Below are 16,257 nucleotides of genomic sequence, written 5' to 3'. Positions count from 1 at the left end.
TGTCACATTAAGTCTATAAAATCTGCTTGTAGATAATGAAGATGAAACGTGGTGTCTGAAGAATTACTTGAGTTATTCTGCTCTGAAGCTGGCTGATGTTGTCCGCTATGAATTGCTGGAATTGATGCAAAGGATTGAGCTGCCTATATCACCACCCAACTTCGGAATGGAGGAAAATGTGCTTAACGTAAAGAAAGCTCTGATCTCTGGCTACTTCCTTAAGGTTTGTGTTCATGTTGTACCATTGCAACTCCTCCACGTCCTGACATCCAGTCAGAGATCCTGCGCAGACTGTAAATAATTCACATTAATTTTGCTATGTTGCTGCCCGCTCTTGTCAACTTTTCCTTGGCAAAGCCTCTGTCGTATCTGGTTTCATCATTACCAATGTAATGTTTGTCAAATATACCAATGGTGATGCCGCTCTACCAGGTGTGCGATACACAAGGCTTCAAATTCTTTGCCTGATGTTTTAGCCGATTAGCCCATAGCAATGGAAATGTTTGGTTTGCCCACTGCATGGTTGACAGCTGCCTGTGTCAAGCGTTACAATCAGATCAAAAGCACTTAGTCAGACTACAGCAGTGAGAGTGTAAAACCACAGACTAAAGAAGAGGTTGCATAACCCGTTGATGGTGCATAAGATATATTTCCAAGTTAATTTTAATTATTGAAATACCAGCATATGTTTCTGTCAGCCTTTAAATTCAATATTCAACAAGCGCTATTCCAATTCCGATTAATTAACCTTTGTTAGGAATTGAAGAGTAATCAGGTTTGAAAAAGAAACTGAAAGTGCTGAGCATGTTTAGGAGGCTGGCTAGTATCAACAAACGAAAGATATTTCCAGCAGACCTTTCGTGAGAACTGAAACATGAGCAGCTGCTGTCACCTACCTGAGTTCGACCAATTAAAGCCGATAGAATATTTAGTCATTGCCCGCCACAGGACATTTTGAGAGTCAACCACATTGCTGTGGATCTTTTTTTTTTATTCATTCGTGGGACATGGGTGTCACTGGCTGGCCAACCAGCATTTATTGCCCATCCCTAGTTGCCCTTGGAGGGCAGTTGAGAGTCAACCACATTACTGTGGCTCTGGAGTCACATGTAGGCCAGGCCAGTTAAGGACGGAGGATTTCCTTCCCTAAAGGACATTCGTGAACCAGATGGGTTTTTCAAACAATCGACAATGGATTCATGATTATCAGTAGATTCTTAATTCCAGATTTTTTTTTATTGAATTCAAATTCCACCATCTGCCACGGCGGGATTCAAACCCGGGTCCCCAGAACGTTAGCTGAGTTTCTGGATTAATAGTCTAGCGATAATACCACGAGGCCATCGTTTCCCCTGGAGTCCATCTGGAGTCACATGTAGGCCAGACCAGGTAAGCACGACAGATTTCCTTCCCTAAAGGACATGAGTGAACCAGCTGGGTTTTTACGACAATAGTTTCATGGTCACCATGAGAATTTTAATTCCAGATCTTTTTATTGAATTCAAATTTCATCATATGACATGACGGGATTCGAACCTACATCCGCAGATCTTGCCCTGGATCTCTAGATTACTAGTCTAGTTCGGATTACTAGTTCTGGATTACTAGTCTAGCTCCGGATTACTAGTCTAGAGGCATGGTTAGTAAGTTTGCAGATGACACTAAGATTGGTGGCATAGTGGACAGTGAAGAAAGTTATCTCCAATTTCAACAAGATCTTGATCAATTGGGCCAGTGGGCTGACGAATGGCAGATGGAGTTTAATTTAGACAAATGCAAGGTGATGTATTTTGGTAGATTGAACCAGGGCAGGACTTACTCAGTTAATGGTAGGGCGTTGGGGAGAGTTACAAAACAAAGAGTTCCAGTGGTACATGTTCATAGCTCCTTGAAAGTGGAGTCACAGGTGGACAGAGTGGTGAAGAAGGCATTCGGCATGTTTGGTTTCATCGGTCAGAACATTGAATACAGGAGTTGGGATGTCTTGTTGAAGTTTGTACAAGACATTGGTAAGACCACACTTGGAATACTGTGTGCAATTCTGGTCACCCTATTATAGAAAGGATATTATTAAACTAGAAAGAGTGCAGAAAAGATTTACTAGGATGCTACCGGGACTTGATGGATTCAGTTATAAGGAGAGGCTGGATAGACTGGGACCTTTTTCTCTGGAGCGTAGAAGGCTGATAGTCAATAACTTGATAGATAGTCAATATCTTTTCCCAAAGGTAGGGGAGTCTAAAACTAGAGGGCATAGGTTTAAGGTGAGAGGGGAGAGCTACACAAGTGTCCAGAGGGGCAATTTTTTCGTACACAGGGTGGTGAGTGTCTGGAACAAACTGCCAGAGGTAGTAGTGGAGGTGGGTACAATTTTGTCTTTTAAAAAGCATTTAGATAGTTACATGGGTAAGATGGGTATAGAGGGATATGGACCAAATGCGGGCAATTGGGATTAGCTTTGGGGTTTAAACAAAAGGGCGGCATGGACAAGTTGGGCCGAAGGGCCTGTTTCCATGCTGTAAACCTCTGACTCTATGACTCTATAACAATACCACTACCCAACCGCCTCTTCAAGGCAGGATTTGAGCTGGTGTCTGTGGACCATTAGTTCATGCCACTGGATTACTAGATGAGTAGCATAATTTGCAATTCTACATTTCCCATCAATGAGTGTCACAATTATTTATGATGCCTGTAAAAAGAAAATAGTGCTTTGAGAACACCCTACAGGGTGAGGCTGTTGTCTTCTCTCTATGCACTGGTAAGTTTTTAATTTTATGATAAATTAAATAAGCACTACAGATTTAACTAATTACTCACACCATCTTTTATTCTTTCCCCTCTGCTCCCTTCCTCCTGTTTGTCCCCCTCTCCCTCCCCTCCTTTGCCATTTGGGAAAAAAACCAACCCCGTTTCTAGGTAGCAAGAGATGTGGATGGCTCTGGGAATTACTTGATGCTGAATCATAAGCATGTGGCTCACTTGCATCCTTCATCGTGTTATCTCACCAGGAAGCCTCGGCCCCGGCCTCCCTCCTGGGTCCTCTATCACGAGTTCACCATTTTCCAAGACAACTGCATCAGCGTTGTCTCTGAGATTCAACCTGAAATGTAAGATTGTGACTTAATGGTCCTTGTCTTCAGAGATTGTGTGGAGATTGTAGGGACTACAGGGAAAGGCAGTTACTGCAATATTCATATATATGGAATAATATTTTCACAGCGAGCTCTATTTGGAGGAATTGTTTGAGAGAAGTTATATCAGCAGCATGACTATAGTGCTAGCAAAAGTCACAGGGTGGCACAGTGGTTAGCCCTGCTGCCTCACAGCGCCAGGGACCAGGGTTCGATTCCAGCCTCAGGTCACTGTGCGGAGTTCTGCACATTCCCCCCATGGCTGTGTCGGTTTCCTCCGGGTGCTCCGGTTTCCTCCCACAGTCCAAAGATGTGTGGGGTTAGGTTAATTGGCCATGCTAAAATTGACCCTAGTGTCAGGGGGATTAGCAGGGTAAATATATGGGGTTATGGGAATAGGGCCTGGGTGGGATTGTGGTCGGTGCAAACTCGATGGGCCGAATGGCCTCCTTCTGCACTGCAGGGATTCTATGACTTGTCTTGTATTTTCTTGTGAGAAAAAATGAAGCCAATCAAAGACGACATGACAACTTGGGTGAGGAATGTGCTGCTGTAATCTTTTCTATTTATCGGATTCTGGTAATACCCCAGGCTATGAGGATAGCTAATATTCCTCCAGATTTAAATTAATTTTACAGTCAGTGACTCACTGCAATGATATTTTTTTTCATTCGAATCATTGAACTGACTCATCAGTTTTTTATGAATGCTTTTGCTTCTGAGGTGGTCTGTTCAGATCTCAAGTCTTCACAGCCTGGTTTACTGGTCCCACACAAAACGCTTCAGTTAGTTAATCGTGCCGTGTTGTGATGAATGTCCTGTTTTGCTGTAGGATTTCAGCGTTCTATTTCCTTCCGAGCTCAAGTCACTAATATCACCAAAAACAGGAAGAATCTGCGAACTGATCTGTGGGGCACCACATTTTGTGCCAAAATCCAATATCAGATCCAGCTGTTTCACGCACTTCAGCCAATTTCTCAACTTTTGGCTTTTCTCTCCACTTCCAAGCCTCTTTGGCAGCCTTTTGTATGAAAATGTGTCAGAAGTTTTGCAGGTGCAGTTAGGCTACATCATAGGGTTTTCCAAAGTTCACTTGGGTATCACTTCCTGAAAAAGGGCCAAGGAGTTGGTCAGGCAGGGTCTTCCCCCTTCTGAATCTGTGTCAAAGAGTCATTGAGGTATACAGCACAGAAAAAGATCCTTTGGCCCATCGCTTCTGCGCCAGCCAAAGGCAAACTACCTAACCATTCGAATCCTATTTTCCAGCACATGGCCTGTAAAGTTAAAGTTTATTTGTTAGTCACAAGGCTTGAAATGAAGTTACTGTGAAAATCCCCTAGTCGCCACACTCCGGCACCTGTTCGGGTACACTGAGGGAGAATTTAGCATGGCCAATGCACCTAACACGTCTTTTGGACTATGGGAGGAAACCCACGCAGACATGGGGAGAAAGTGCAGACTTTGCACAGACAGTGACCCAAGCCGGGAATCGAACCCGGGTCCCTGGCGCTGGGAGGCAGCAGTGCTAACCACTGTGTCACCGTGCCGCCCATAGCCTTGTAACTGTCTATATACTATGGTTTAATCTTCAAGTCCCTTTGTGCTGTATACTCTTGTCGGAGTGTGTTCTGTCTTAAAATCTTCTTAAAGCGTTTGTCACTAGGCTCTCTTGCTGTACACAGCTGCTTCTAAATTATTCTTGTTTCTGTGGAATAATTTCCCACATTGATCCTAAATTTGCTTTTTATTCGTTGGAATCTGTGAGCCCTCCTGTCTCCAACTCCACTTGATCCTTCTAGCAGAGTTCACCTGACAAAGATTCATATTTAGTTTTAAATCCAGAACAGAAGACAAGTGCATGTGGCTTTTTATTATTATTTTTGCCTCGTTTATTATACAATATAAAATATATTCACAAAATATAAAGTAAATTGATGTCATCGTGGTATTGAAGGGTTTAAGTTTATTAATATTTTAAGTTTATTAATTAGTGTCACAAATAGGTTTACATTAACACTGCAATGAAATGACTACAATGATTGTAACACTACATTCTCCTTTCCTTCGCTATGAACGGTATGCTTTGTCTGTATAAGAGACGAGAGACAATACTTTTCACTATACCGATACATGTGACAATAAATCAAATCAAATCTTAAAGTTACTGTGAAAATCCCCTAGTCTCCACGCTCCGGTACACTGAGGGAGAATTTAGCATGGCCAATGCACCTAACCAGCACGTCTTTCGGACTGTGGGAGGAAACCGGAGGAAACCCACGGAGACACAGGGCGAACATACAAACTCCGCACAGACCCAAGCTGGGAATCGAACCCGGGTCCCTGGCACTGTAAGGCAGCAGTGCTAACCACTGTGCCACCATGCCACCCCAAAAACAGTATCAAATGATACCAGAACCAAGAGGTTATACCTTTGTTGATGAAGAAGGTTGGGAGGAGGAACTTGTTAAGTATCAACTCTGATGTAGAACTGCCTCTTTCTGCGCTGTAAATATTTTGTATACCTCATTACTCTTATACTGTTCTAAGAAATTGTTTTCTTATTCTTCCATGGGATGGGGGCGCCGTACCAAGGCTAGCGTTCGTTGCCGATCCTAATTGCCCTTGAAATGGTGGGTTGCTGGACCATTTCAGAGGGCATTTAAGAGTCAACCACAATGAATTTGAAGCTGAGCGCTCTGACAACACCCCGTTGGATTTCACCTTGTGTTTTTTTTTTGTCTTGCCCAGGTTGATTGAGTTTGCGCCGCAGTACTATCTGAGCAACCTGCCAGCTAGCGAGAGCCGCGACTTGCTCATGAAACTCCGAGAGAAGCTGACTGGCACAGAGGCACAGCAAGATGAAGAGGCAGAAGAAGCCCTGAAGGAGGATGAAGATGTAGAAGAGGTGGAAAATGAGGAGCTCTGCCTACTTCAGTGAATGGGAAGGAAGTCAGTAGCACTGGGGTGGGCAAAGGGACCAGTGACTAAGGATAGCTGGTCTCTAAATCTACTCATATACAACATGGGAACCAGATCCAGCATTTGAATACAATCGTCTCTTTCTTCTCCAAAAGAACCAGAAGAGAAAATAAGAATTTCTTTCGTACTCGGTGAATTGTGATTTGGAATGCCCTGCCTGAATGGATAGAAAAACAACATTCACCAGTAACTTTCAAAAGGAATTTAGACGTTTACTTGAAAAGGAATAAATTGGAGAAAGAGCAGCAGAGTGAGACTAATTGGATAACTTGCGCAAGGAGCCGGGGCAATGGGCTGAATAGCCTTCCCCTCAGCTGTATAAATCTTTGATTCTGACCAGAAGATATTTTGGTTCAGCAGCCAGTGAGTTACTTTCAAAGGCGAGAACACCTCTGCCCTGTATTTGCCCATATTCTCCTCCAGAGTAGAAACTGACGGGTGATGCAGTGGGTTTGATAATACTGTCCTTTCAGCTTCTGGAACTCAGCACAATGTTCATGTGGAAGTACTACATGTCATGTTATATAAGGTGAAATGAGATTGGACAGTCTCAACCCACTTTCATTGTGCGCACACAGTTTCCTGTGATGTGGTAGTGTCACTCCAGGGCGGCTGCTGCGGAAATAGTTAAATGCTGCATGCGTGTAGTAGCGGGTACTGTGCTGAGATTGGCACTTAGACAAATATTTGGGTCAGCATCGAGGAACTGTGGCTCACAATGCTGTACCTCACTTCTACTCAAGTGTGTGACGCTGGCAATGGGAAAGTGTTCCATTTCCCAAAACTAGCATCTCTCACCATGAGCACAAAAAGATAAAGATTCTTCAAATAAAAATGGCCCAAAAATATGAGATTCGAAACATCTTCAAACCTCTCCACAAATTCTCTGAAAAAGATCTCATTGTTATGAGAAAAGGGGTGCTTCAGGATATGGGCGGAGTGAGCAATAATTGGAGCAGACGGTTGATTATGTTAAAAACATAACCAGTTTGATTTACTGAATGGCTTTTTTCTCTGCTGTAACACTTCATCGTTCTTTGGTGGGTTCTCCCCTATTGTGCTATTTGAGAGTTGAATTGTGCAAATAACCATCAAGCCTCATCTTTACCATGGAATGATTTGAACACACATTTTATGTGTGCGCGCCTGTCGCTGAGGGCGCCTGTCGCTGTGTGTGCGTCTCTCTGTGTATGCATATGTATTTGCATATCTGCACACTTGTGCATATTTGGAAACTCAAATCAGAAAGGGTGACCCTTGCAGATTGCGCAAGAGGCAAGTGAAACTGGGACAAAAGTAATGTGGCAATACAACAGCGTCATGCAATGCTTGTCTTTTTAAAGGTTTGGGCACTACATTGATATAATTACAAGGAATTATATGTCTGGATTATAACTTTCTACCTTATCATTTTTATAAAGTTATATACTGTCCTGATTTTCAAAGTCACATACGCGCACACAGCAGGACAATTTCCTTTGTTGTGAATATCTTGCACTTGTCGAACACTTCACTCACTGGAATGCCAAGCAAGCTGGGACTAGTTGTGGGGCAAACGAAGCTAATTTATGAGCTATGTCTGCTTACAGGGGCTTAAGCCTCTAGCGTCCGGTAATCGTTGAGTGCAATGTCCAGATAAAGCTCAGCTTTAGAACAATGTGGAAATTTCAGCTCCCAACCAGTTGGTTCCGTACCCCACTCTCGCAGGTCTAAAAACAGATGTTTGTCATTGCAGACGTCTTTGATCATGAGGGGCAGTAGCACATTGCTATATTGTTCAGTCTACCCTTGCTCGCTCTGCATATCTATGCAGTTACTGGAGTTGCATAGTAAGACAGTGACAGTTTTCAGTTTCCCAGCATCCTTCCGTGTTTTGTCTTTCCAGGGGGTTTTCTGCAATCGTTCGGCTGCATCTTGGATATGGAACAAGTTAATGGGAAAACACTACAATGTCCTGTTTAACTAAACTGCTAGTACTATTTTTAAGTGCATGAATTCTCCTTCAACTGGAATTTTTGGAAAAACAAAATTGGAATCCAGCCACTGGTAGCTAATGTTTTTGCATCATGTGTTTCAAGTTTTTAAGACTCTACACTAAATTGCAAACGTGAGTTATTTTTTCCTCCTCCCCTTTGTGTGTGCGTCTGTGTAGTTTAGGACGCAAGGTTTTTCCTTATTATAGCTGAAATGGATCTTTTGAATGATCGTGAAGCTCTCGTTGCCTTTAGCTTTCAAGAAGGCACCACCATAAAAGGCAGTTTGAGATGAGTAAATTACTGATAGTAAATTGACCAGCTCTCTCTGTCTTCGCAGATAAACACGCAGCCCAGTTGCTATGCAGCCTAACAAGTGCTGGGTTCGATTCTGTAGACTGAGGAGTTAGTTGCTGTTGGGCAGGATACCAACTTGTGACTTGAGTGCTCAGGATTAAGGAGGATGAAAAGTAATAACCGGAGTTTGTACCCTTTGTCGCTATTCAGCGACCTATGTTGAGAACAATGAATATTGGATGGAACAGGAGGGGGCTGAGCTTATCACATTGTGCATCAACAGATGCTGTCAAGGCTTGCGTGTAGAATGGCTGCCTGGTTGAGAACTTGGAAGGCCGTCACTTGTCAAATCTAAACTCAGCAGAAGCCTCATGAGAGAAAGGGAGTAAATCAGAGCAAGGGTAGCAAATAATTACATTTAGAAAGTGGTATCTTCTTCATTTCGCAGTAATTAAATTTTAAGCTTTTTTCATTAGTGTCACAAGTAGACTTACATTAACACTGCAATGAAGTTACTGTGAAAATCCCCTAGTCGCCGCACTCCGGCACCTGTCCGGGTACACTGAGGGAGAATTTAGCATGGCCGACAAGATCTAAATTTTTATCATGGCAAGTTTGAATAATTGTGAGTTTGTTTTATGTTTTTAAAATGGTCGCTATGGTTTTATCGAGTTTACCTCATCCACAGCACAGATGTTAGCATGATTCTACACAACATTTATAATCGGTACGATTAGTCTCTTCAGAAGACATGTTTTGAAGTTGTAGGATTGAGGATCTTCTGCATAGGATTTAGAAGCATCATTGGCTTTTTTGCTGTTTTTTGAACAGTTTCTTAATCGTTTCATCTCCTTGAAGGAGGAGAGAGACCTCCAACTAATGGACAGGATGGATGGCCTCTTGGGCTACTTTAACACTGGTGTTGGAATGGTGGTGGAACCTCCCTTAACAGCCCCACTGCAAACCTGCCAGACTCGCCAAAGTCGTATTTTTGCTGGATTTAGTGAAATTGGCAAGTTTGCAATAAGAGGTCTGGTGGCAGTAGGCAAAACTCTGCTGGCCAGCAGTAGTTTAAAGTTTGTTTATTCGTGTCACAAGTAGGCTTACATTAACACTGCAATGAAGTTACTGTGAAAATCCCCTAGTCGCCGCACTCCAGCGCCTGTTCGGGTACACTGAGGGAGAATTTAGCACGGCCAATGCACCTAACCAGCACTTCCTTTGGACTGTGGGAGGAAACCGAAGCACCTGGAGGAAACCCACACAGACACAGGAAAAACGTGCAGACTCCGCACAGACAGTGACCCGAGGCTGGAATCAAACCCGCGTCCCTGGCGCTGTGAGGCAGCAGTGCTAACCACTGTGCCACCGTGCCGCCAGTAAATTAGTAGTCTGTAACCAAGAGGACAAGAGGGAAGCTTCAAACCTAGCCAATTAAGTGCTGTTGCAAATCTCTAAGTGCCAATTCAGGTAGCTTTTTTTCCTGATGATCAGAAGTTCTCGTACAAAGTGACTTGGGTAAAGGGAAGCTTTAAGGGTGCATTTCAAAGCTGGGTTACACTTTACCGTCAAGGCAGGATGCGCTGTTTTTATCCTCTGGTAGGGGAAAACTTGCACATTTTTCAGTCAAGAAAATACATTTTTTTATGTCTTCTGCACGTTGATGTAGATGTAGTTCTCTTTACCAGGAATGTTCACTTAATGCAGATGATTCTACAACTATTTGTCAGCTGCAGCAATAGATGGATAGGTGCACTTGCATTGAGCCCTGTGTCTCAGACATGTCCGATGCCGTGCTTCAAATGCTATGAATCTTTATCCTGAAATTGAGGGGCGCGTTAAATATGAGGATTGTTTGTTAAGCCGCCTTGGGCTTCTTGCCTTGCAGGAAAGGTAACAAATGAATTAGGGTGGCATCCTGTAAGGCTGCAATCCTCATAACATATGTTATTGAAGTTTTTAAATTGGAAATCACAGGATAGTTTTAATCTGTAAATTCCATATACATTGTTAAAAAGCTACACAAGTCAAAAGTGAGCTGGAGCTTGTGTAATGCTCCAATCCCTTCTCCCAACGAAAGCTTTATAATTTATTTGAAAGGCTAGCACATTGTTTCTCTACACATAATTTAAGGCTTTGGGACTTTGCCTTTTTCCCTATTGTAATTTATTTTTCTGCACGACTGCGAATCGCATAGATAGCAGGCAAAATGTTGTGTTACTATTGATTTCAAAGCAAATAGAAAATATAGGTGTTGCTGCTATATTTATTTATGATTCACTTTCTCCCCTTATCTCCAATACTGGTCTCGTAAGCACAAATTTTAGAAGCTTCCTTTGTACTGAGGAAGAAACTTGCTGTAAAATTTAGCCTACTGTGGAATTATTGTACTTTTCTGAATGTTAGACGATGTTTAAAATATTAGAACATTTCCACGGTGTCACCAATGTCAATTTTAATGACTGCAGAGTAAAACGAAAAATAATCTTGTTTTATCGTATTTTGTTTACAGAGTGCATATTGTACTGTCAACTCAAATTACAAACTTGGGTCTGTCTCTGATACTTATTCTGGTTCAGTTGCATCACTCACTCACTCACTCATAATGGATCCCATACTTCCTACATGTCAATGCAAATTCATACTAACCAATATTGACTTGTTTGATCACATACCTTGAGTATTGTGTGCAGTTTTGGTGTCCTTGTCTGAGGAAGAGCACCCTTGCTATAGAGGGAGCACAGCGAAGGTTTACTGGGATGATTCCTGGGATGACAGGTCTGTCATATGAGGAGAGACTAAGTCGGTTAGGATTATATTCACTGGAGTTTAGAAGAGAGAGAGAGGGGATCTCATAGAAATTTATAAAATTCTAACATGGTTAGACCAGAGTAGATTCAGGAAGAATGTTCCCAATGTTGGGGGAGTCCAGAACTAGGGGTCATAGTTTGAGGATAATGGGTAAACCTTTTAGAACGGAGGTGAGGAGAAATTTCCTCACCCAGAGGGTGGTGAATCTGTAGAATTCACTACCAAAGAAAGTAGTTGTGGCCAAAACGTCTGATTTCAAGAAATTGGACATAGCTCTTGGGGCTAAAGGGATACTCCAATGAGTATCTTTAAGACAGAGATAAATAGGTTCTTGATTAATAAGGGGATCAGGGGTTATGGGGAAAAGGCAGGAGAATGGGGATGAGAAAAATATCAGCCATGATTGAATGGTGGAGCAGACTCGATGGGCCGAGTGGCATAATTCTGCTCCAATGTCTTATGCTCCCACAGTACAGAAGGAAGCCATTCGGCTCATGGAGTCTGCACCAACCACAATCCTATTCACGTAACCCCTCATATTTACCCCGGTAATCCCCCTGACACTAGGGTTAATTTAGTATAGCCAATCAACCTAATCCACACACCTTTGGATTGTGGAAGGAAACTGGAAACCCACGCAGACACACGGAGAATTTGCAATCTCCACACAGACGGTGACCTGAGGCCAGAATTGAACTCGGGTCCCTGGCACTGTGAGGCAGCAATGCTAACCACTTGTGCCACCGTGCCGCCCAGTGGAGTATGTCTAGACATCAAGCCATTTTTGAATTGAAACGAAACATGGGGAGCAATAGCTCCTGGTACATTCCCCACGGCAAAATTTCACCAACCAGAGCTGACTTGCCAATCAATCGGTATCCTTTTATGCATAATTAATTGTTATCCCTTTTGAAATGCGGATTGTTGCATCTCTCCAGATGAAAACCTTCAACAGTAATACCATGATGTTCGTTTTCTTTTAATAAGGGTTTGCAACAGTTCAAGAAGTAGCAGTGCAACCTCAGCGCAAATGGGTATTGACAATAAATTTGACCTTTACCAGTATTGCACACTTAACAAGGTCAGAAAACCATTATGAAAGCTGGCAACAAACATCTGTTGAGACTAAGGCTGACGCACTGAATAGTGACTCATGAATTCAGTCAGTATGACTTGTCTTTATGTAATTGAACCCACTAAGCTTCCTGGATTAGTGTGTAATCTTCAGTCACATTACACTGCATCTGACATGCATTTGCCCAGTCATTCAATTTATCCAAATCACAGTGAAGCATCTCTGCATCTTCCTCACAGCTCACCCGTCCTCAACTTTGTGTAATCTGCAAATTTGTAGATATTACATCAGATCCGTCGTCTAAATCATTAACATATATTGTGAATATATATTGATACACATTTAATGTATTCAAGAGGCGGCTGGATATAGCGCCTGGGGTGAATGGGATTAAAGGTTATGGGGAGAAAGCAGGATTAGGCTACTGAGTTGGACGATCAGTCATGATCGTGATGAATGGCGGAGCAGGCTCAAAGGGCCAAATGACCTCCTCCTGCTCCTATCTTCTATGTTTCTATGAATAGCTGGGGTCACAGCACTGATCTCTGCAGTACCCCACTAGTCACTACTGCCATTCGGAAAAAGACCCGTTTATTCCGACTGTTTCCTGTCTGCCAACCGTCTCAATACCCACAATCCAATGTGCTTTTATTTTTCACGTTAATCTCTTACGTGGGACTTTGTCGTAAGCTTTCTGAAAATTCAAATAAACCACATCCACTGGCTCTTCTTCATCAACTCTGCTTGCTGCATCCTAAAAGAATTCCAGGGATTTGTCAAGCATGATCTCCTTTTCGTAAATCCATGCTGACTCTTTTGATTCTATGATTGTTTTCCAAGTACTCTGCTTTACAATATTTTATCATGCACTCTGGAATTTTTCCCACTACTGATGTCAGGCGTACTGTTCTATAATTCACACTGGTCTACATTTCCCTGCTTTCTCTCTACCTTGCTTTTTAAACGGTGGGGTTACATTAGTGATCCTCCAATCTGTAAGGACTGTTCCAGAGACTATAGAATCTTGAAAAGTGACCACTAATACATCCACTATTTCTAGGGCCATTTCCTTAAATATTCTGAGATGTAAATTATCAGGCTCTTGGGATTAAGCAGCCTTCAATCCCATCAATTTCAAAGAGAACAAAGAAAATTACAGCACAGGAACAGGCCCTTCGGCCCTCCAAACCTGCACCGACTGAACTAAAACCCTCTACCCTTCCGGGGACCATATTCCCATCCTGTTCATGTATTTGTCAAGACGCCCCTTAAAAGTCACTATTGTATTTGCTTCCACTACCTCCCCCGGCAGCGAGTTCCAGGCACCCACCACCCTCTGTGTAAAAAAACTTGCCTCGTACATCTCCTTTAAACTTTGCCCCTCGCACCATAAACCTATGCCCCCTAGGAATTGACTCACCCAAATTTCCCCAATGCTATTTCTCTATGAATATTGATTTATCTTCAGTTCCTCACTCTCAAATCCTGTGATCGCCAATATTTCTGGTACATTATTTGTACCCTCTTATGTGGAGACAATCAAAATATGTATGTAGTTGTTCAGCTATTTCTTTGTTCCCCATTATAAATTCTTCTGCTTCTGACTGAGACATCTGCATTTGTCTTCACCAATCTTTTTCTCGCCCCAGGGTGGAAGTGTCAATTTCAAGGGGGCACATGTTCAAGGTGAGAGAATAAAGTTTAAGGGAGATGTGCGGAGGAGGTTTTTCACACAGAGAATGATGAGTGCCAGAGGAGGTGGTGGAAGCAGGCGTATTAGCAACATTTAAGAAGCATTACGGGGATGTGAATAGGGAGGGAATAGAGGGATACGGACCGAGTAAGGCCAGAAGGTTTTTTTTAAAGTGTAGAATCATAGAATCCCTACAGTGCAGAAGGAGGCCATTAGCCCATCGAGTCTTTACTGACCACAATCCGACCCAGGCCCTAGTCCCATAACCCCATACATTTATCCTGTTAATCCCCCTGATACTAGAATCAATTTAGCGTGGCCAGTCAACCTAACCTGCACATCTTTGGACTTTGGGAGGAAACCGGAGCACCCGGAGGAAACCCACTCAGACATAGGGAGAAAATGCAAACTCCACACAGACAGTGATCCAAGGATGGAATTGAACCTGGGTGCCTAGCGCTGTGAGGCAGCAGTGCTAACCACTGTGCCACCATGCCACCTCGTTTAGTTAGAGCATCATGATCGGCACAAGCATGGAGGGCCAAAGGATCTGTTCCTGGGCTGTACTTTTTTGTTCTTTTGTTCTTATACCTATAGAAATGTTGAGTCAGTTTTCATGTTCCCCGCAAGCTTCCTCTCGTACTCTATTTTCCCCTTAATCCTTTGGCCACGGTGGCACAGTGGTTAGCACTGCTGCCTCACAGCGCCAGGGACCTGGGTTCGATTCTCGGCTTGGATTACTGTCTGTGCGGAGTCTGCACATTCTCCCCGTGTCTGCATGGGTTTCCTCCAGATGCTCCGGTTTCCTCCCATGATCCAAAGATGTGCGGGTTAGCTTCATTGGCCATGCTAAATTGACCCTGAGTGTCAGAGGGATTGATGTGGAGATGCCGGCGTTGGACTGGGGTAAACACAGTAAGAGTTTTAACAACACCTAGAGATATCCACTCCATCTGATGAAGAAGCAGGACTCCGAAAACTAATGGCATTTGCTACCAAATAAACCTGTTGGACTTTAACCTGGTGCTGTTAAAACTCTTACTGTGTCAGAGGGATTAGCAGGGTAAATATATGGGGCTATGGGGATGGGGCCTGAGTGGGATTTTTGTCAGTGCAGGCTCGATGGGCCAAATAGTCTTCTTCTGCACTGTAGGGATTCTATGATTCTGTGATTGTATGACTCTCCATCTTGATAAAGAATTCTATCATGTTATGGTCGCACATCCCCTAGATTGTCTATCTAGCACAACTAGATTGCCAATTATTTCTTTCTCATTACACAATGCCCAGTCTAGGATGGTCTGTTCTCTAGTTGTCTCCTTAACATATTGGTCCAGAAAACCATCCTGTACACACTGTCCGGCACGGTGACTAATTTGATTTGCCCAATCAACACGCAAATTAAAGTCACCCATAATTACAGATATTCCTTTTTTTTGATTTGATTTATTATTGTCACATGTATTAGCATACAGTGAAAAGTATTGTTTCTTGCACGCTATACGGACAAAGCATACCGTTCATAGAGAAGGAAACGTGAGAGTGCAGAATGTAGTGTAACAGCCATAGCTAGGGTGTAGAGAAAGATCAACTTAATGCAAGGTAGGTCCATTCAAAAGTCTGACGGCAGCAGGGAAGAAGCTGTTTTTGAGTCAGTTGGTTTGTAACCTCAGACTTTTGTATCATTTTCCCAACGGAAGAAGGTGGAAGAGCGAATGTCCGGGGTGTGTGGGGTCCTTAATTATGCTGGCTGCTTTGCCGAGGCAGCGGGAAGTGTAGACAGAGTCAATGGATGGGAGGCTGGTTTGTGTGATGGACTGGGCTACATTCATGACCTTTTCTAGTTCCTTGAGTTGGTTGGTACGTGACCTCAGACTTTTGTATCTTTTTCCTGACGGAAAATGGCATGCATCTCTAATTCCTGTTTAATGCCATTCCCAACATCACCACTACAGTTTGGGGTTCTACATATACCCCCCATTATCATTTTTGCCCCTTGCTGTTTCTCAGTTCTACCTACGAAGAATCCATATAGTCGGAGTTAATATCCTTCCTCACGATTGGATTCATTTCCTCTTTAGCCAGCAATGCAACTCCACCGCCTTTTCCTTTTCATTTGTCCTTTCCAAATACTGAGGTAAATTAGGTAAACAGGTAGGTGAGTTTTTAAAGTATTTCTGATTCTCTCTCTACACTTGGGCAGTACTGTAATTTAAATGAGGACTAGGGAGATGCAAGCACAATTTTAAATTTATAGCTGAACTAGTTAAACTAAATATAACTACAAATAATTAT

At 42.9% G+C, this 16,257-nt stretch overlaps 1 protein-coding gene across 4 annotated transcripts in view; it reads left to right on the top strand.

The window, feature by feature from the left end:
- Positions 1-10,883, top strand: part of dqx1 (DEAQ box RNA-dependent ATPase 1) — a 133,486-nt gene extending 122,603 nt beyond the window's left edge. For all 4 annotated transcript variants that reach the window (XM_078224307.1, XM_078224293.1, XM_078224313.1 and 1 more), the window contains 3 exons: positions 33-223; positions 2,920-3,110; positions 5,883-10,883. In XM_078224307.1, the coding sequence (XP_078080433.1) occupies positions 33-223; positions 2,920-3,110; positions 5,883-6,072 (572 nt within the window). In that variant the 3' untranslated portion in view covers positions 6,073-10,883. The remainder of the gene's footprint in view (positions 1-32; positions 224-2,919; positions 3,111-5,882) is intronic.
- Positions 10,884-16,257: the final 5,374 nt, after the last annotated feature.

Source organism: Mustelus asterias, chromosome 1 (genome assembly GCF_964213995.1).
Source record: "Mustelus asterias chromosome 1, sMusAst1.hap1.1, whole genome shotgun sequence".
In the NCBI taxonomy this organism is placed as follows: domain Eukaryota; kingdom Metazoa; phylum Chordata; class Chondrichthyes; order Carcharhiniformes; family Triakidae; genus Mustelus; species Mustelus asterias.
This window is presented reverse-complemented; position numbering and strand designations above follow the sequence as displayed.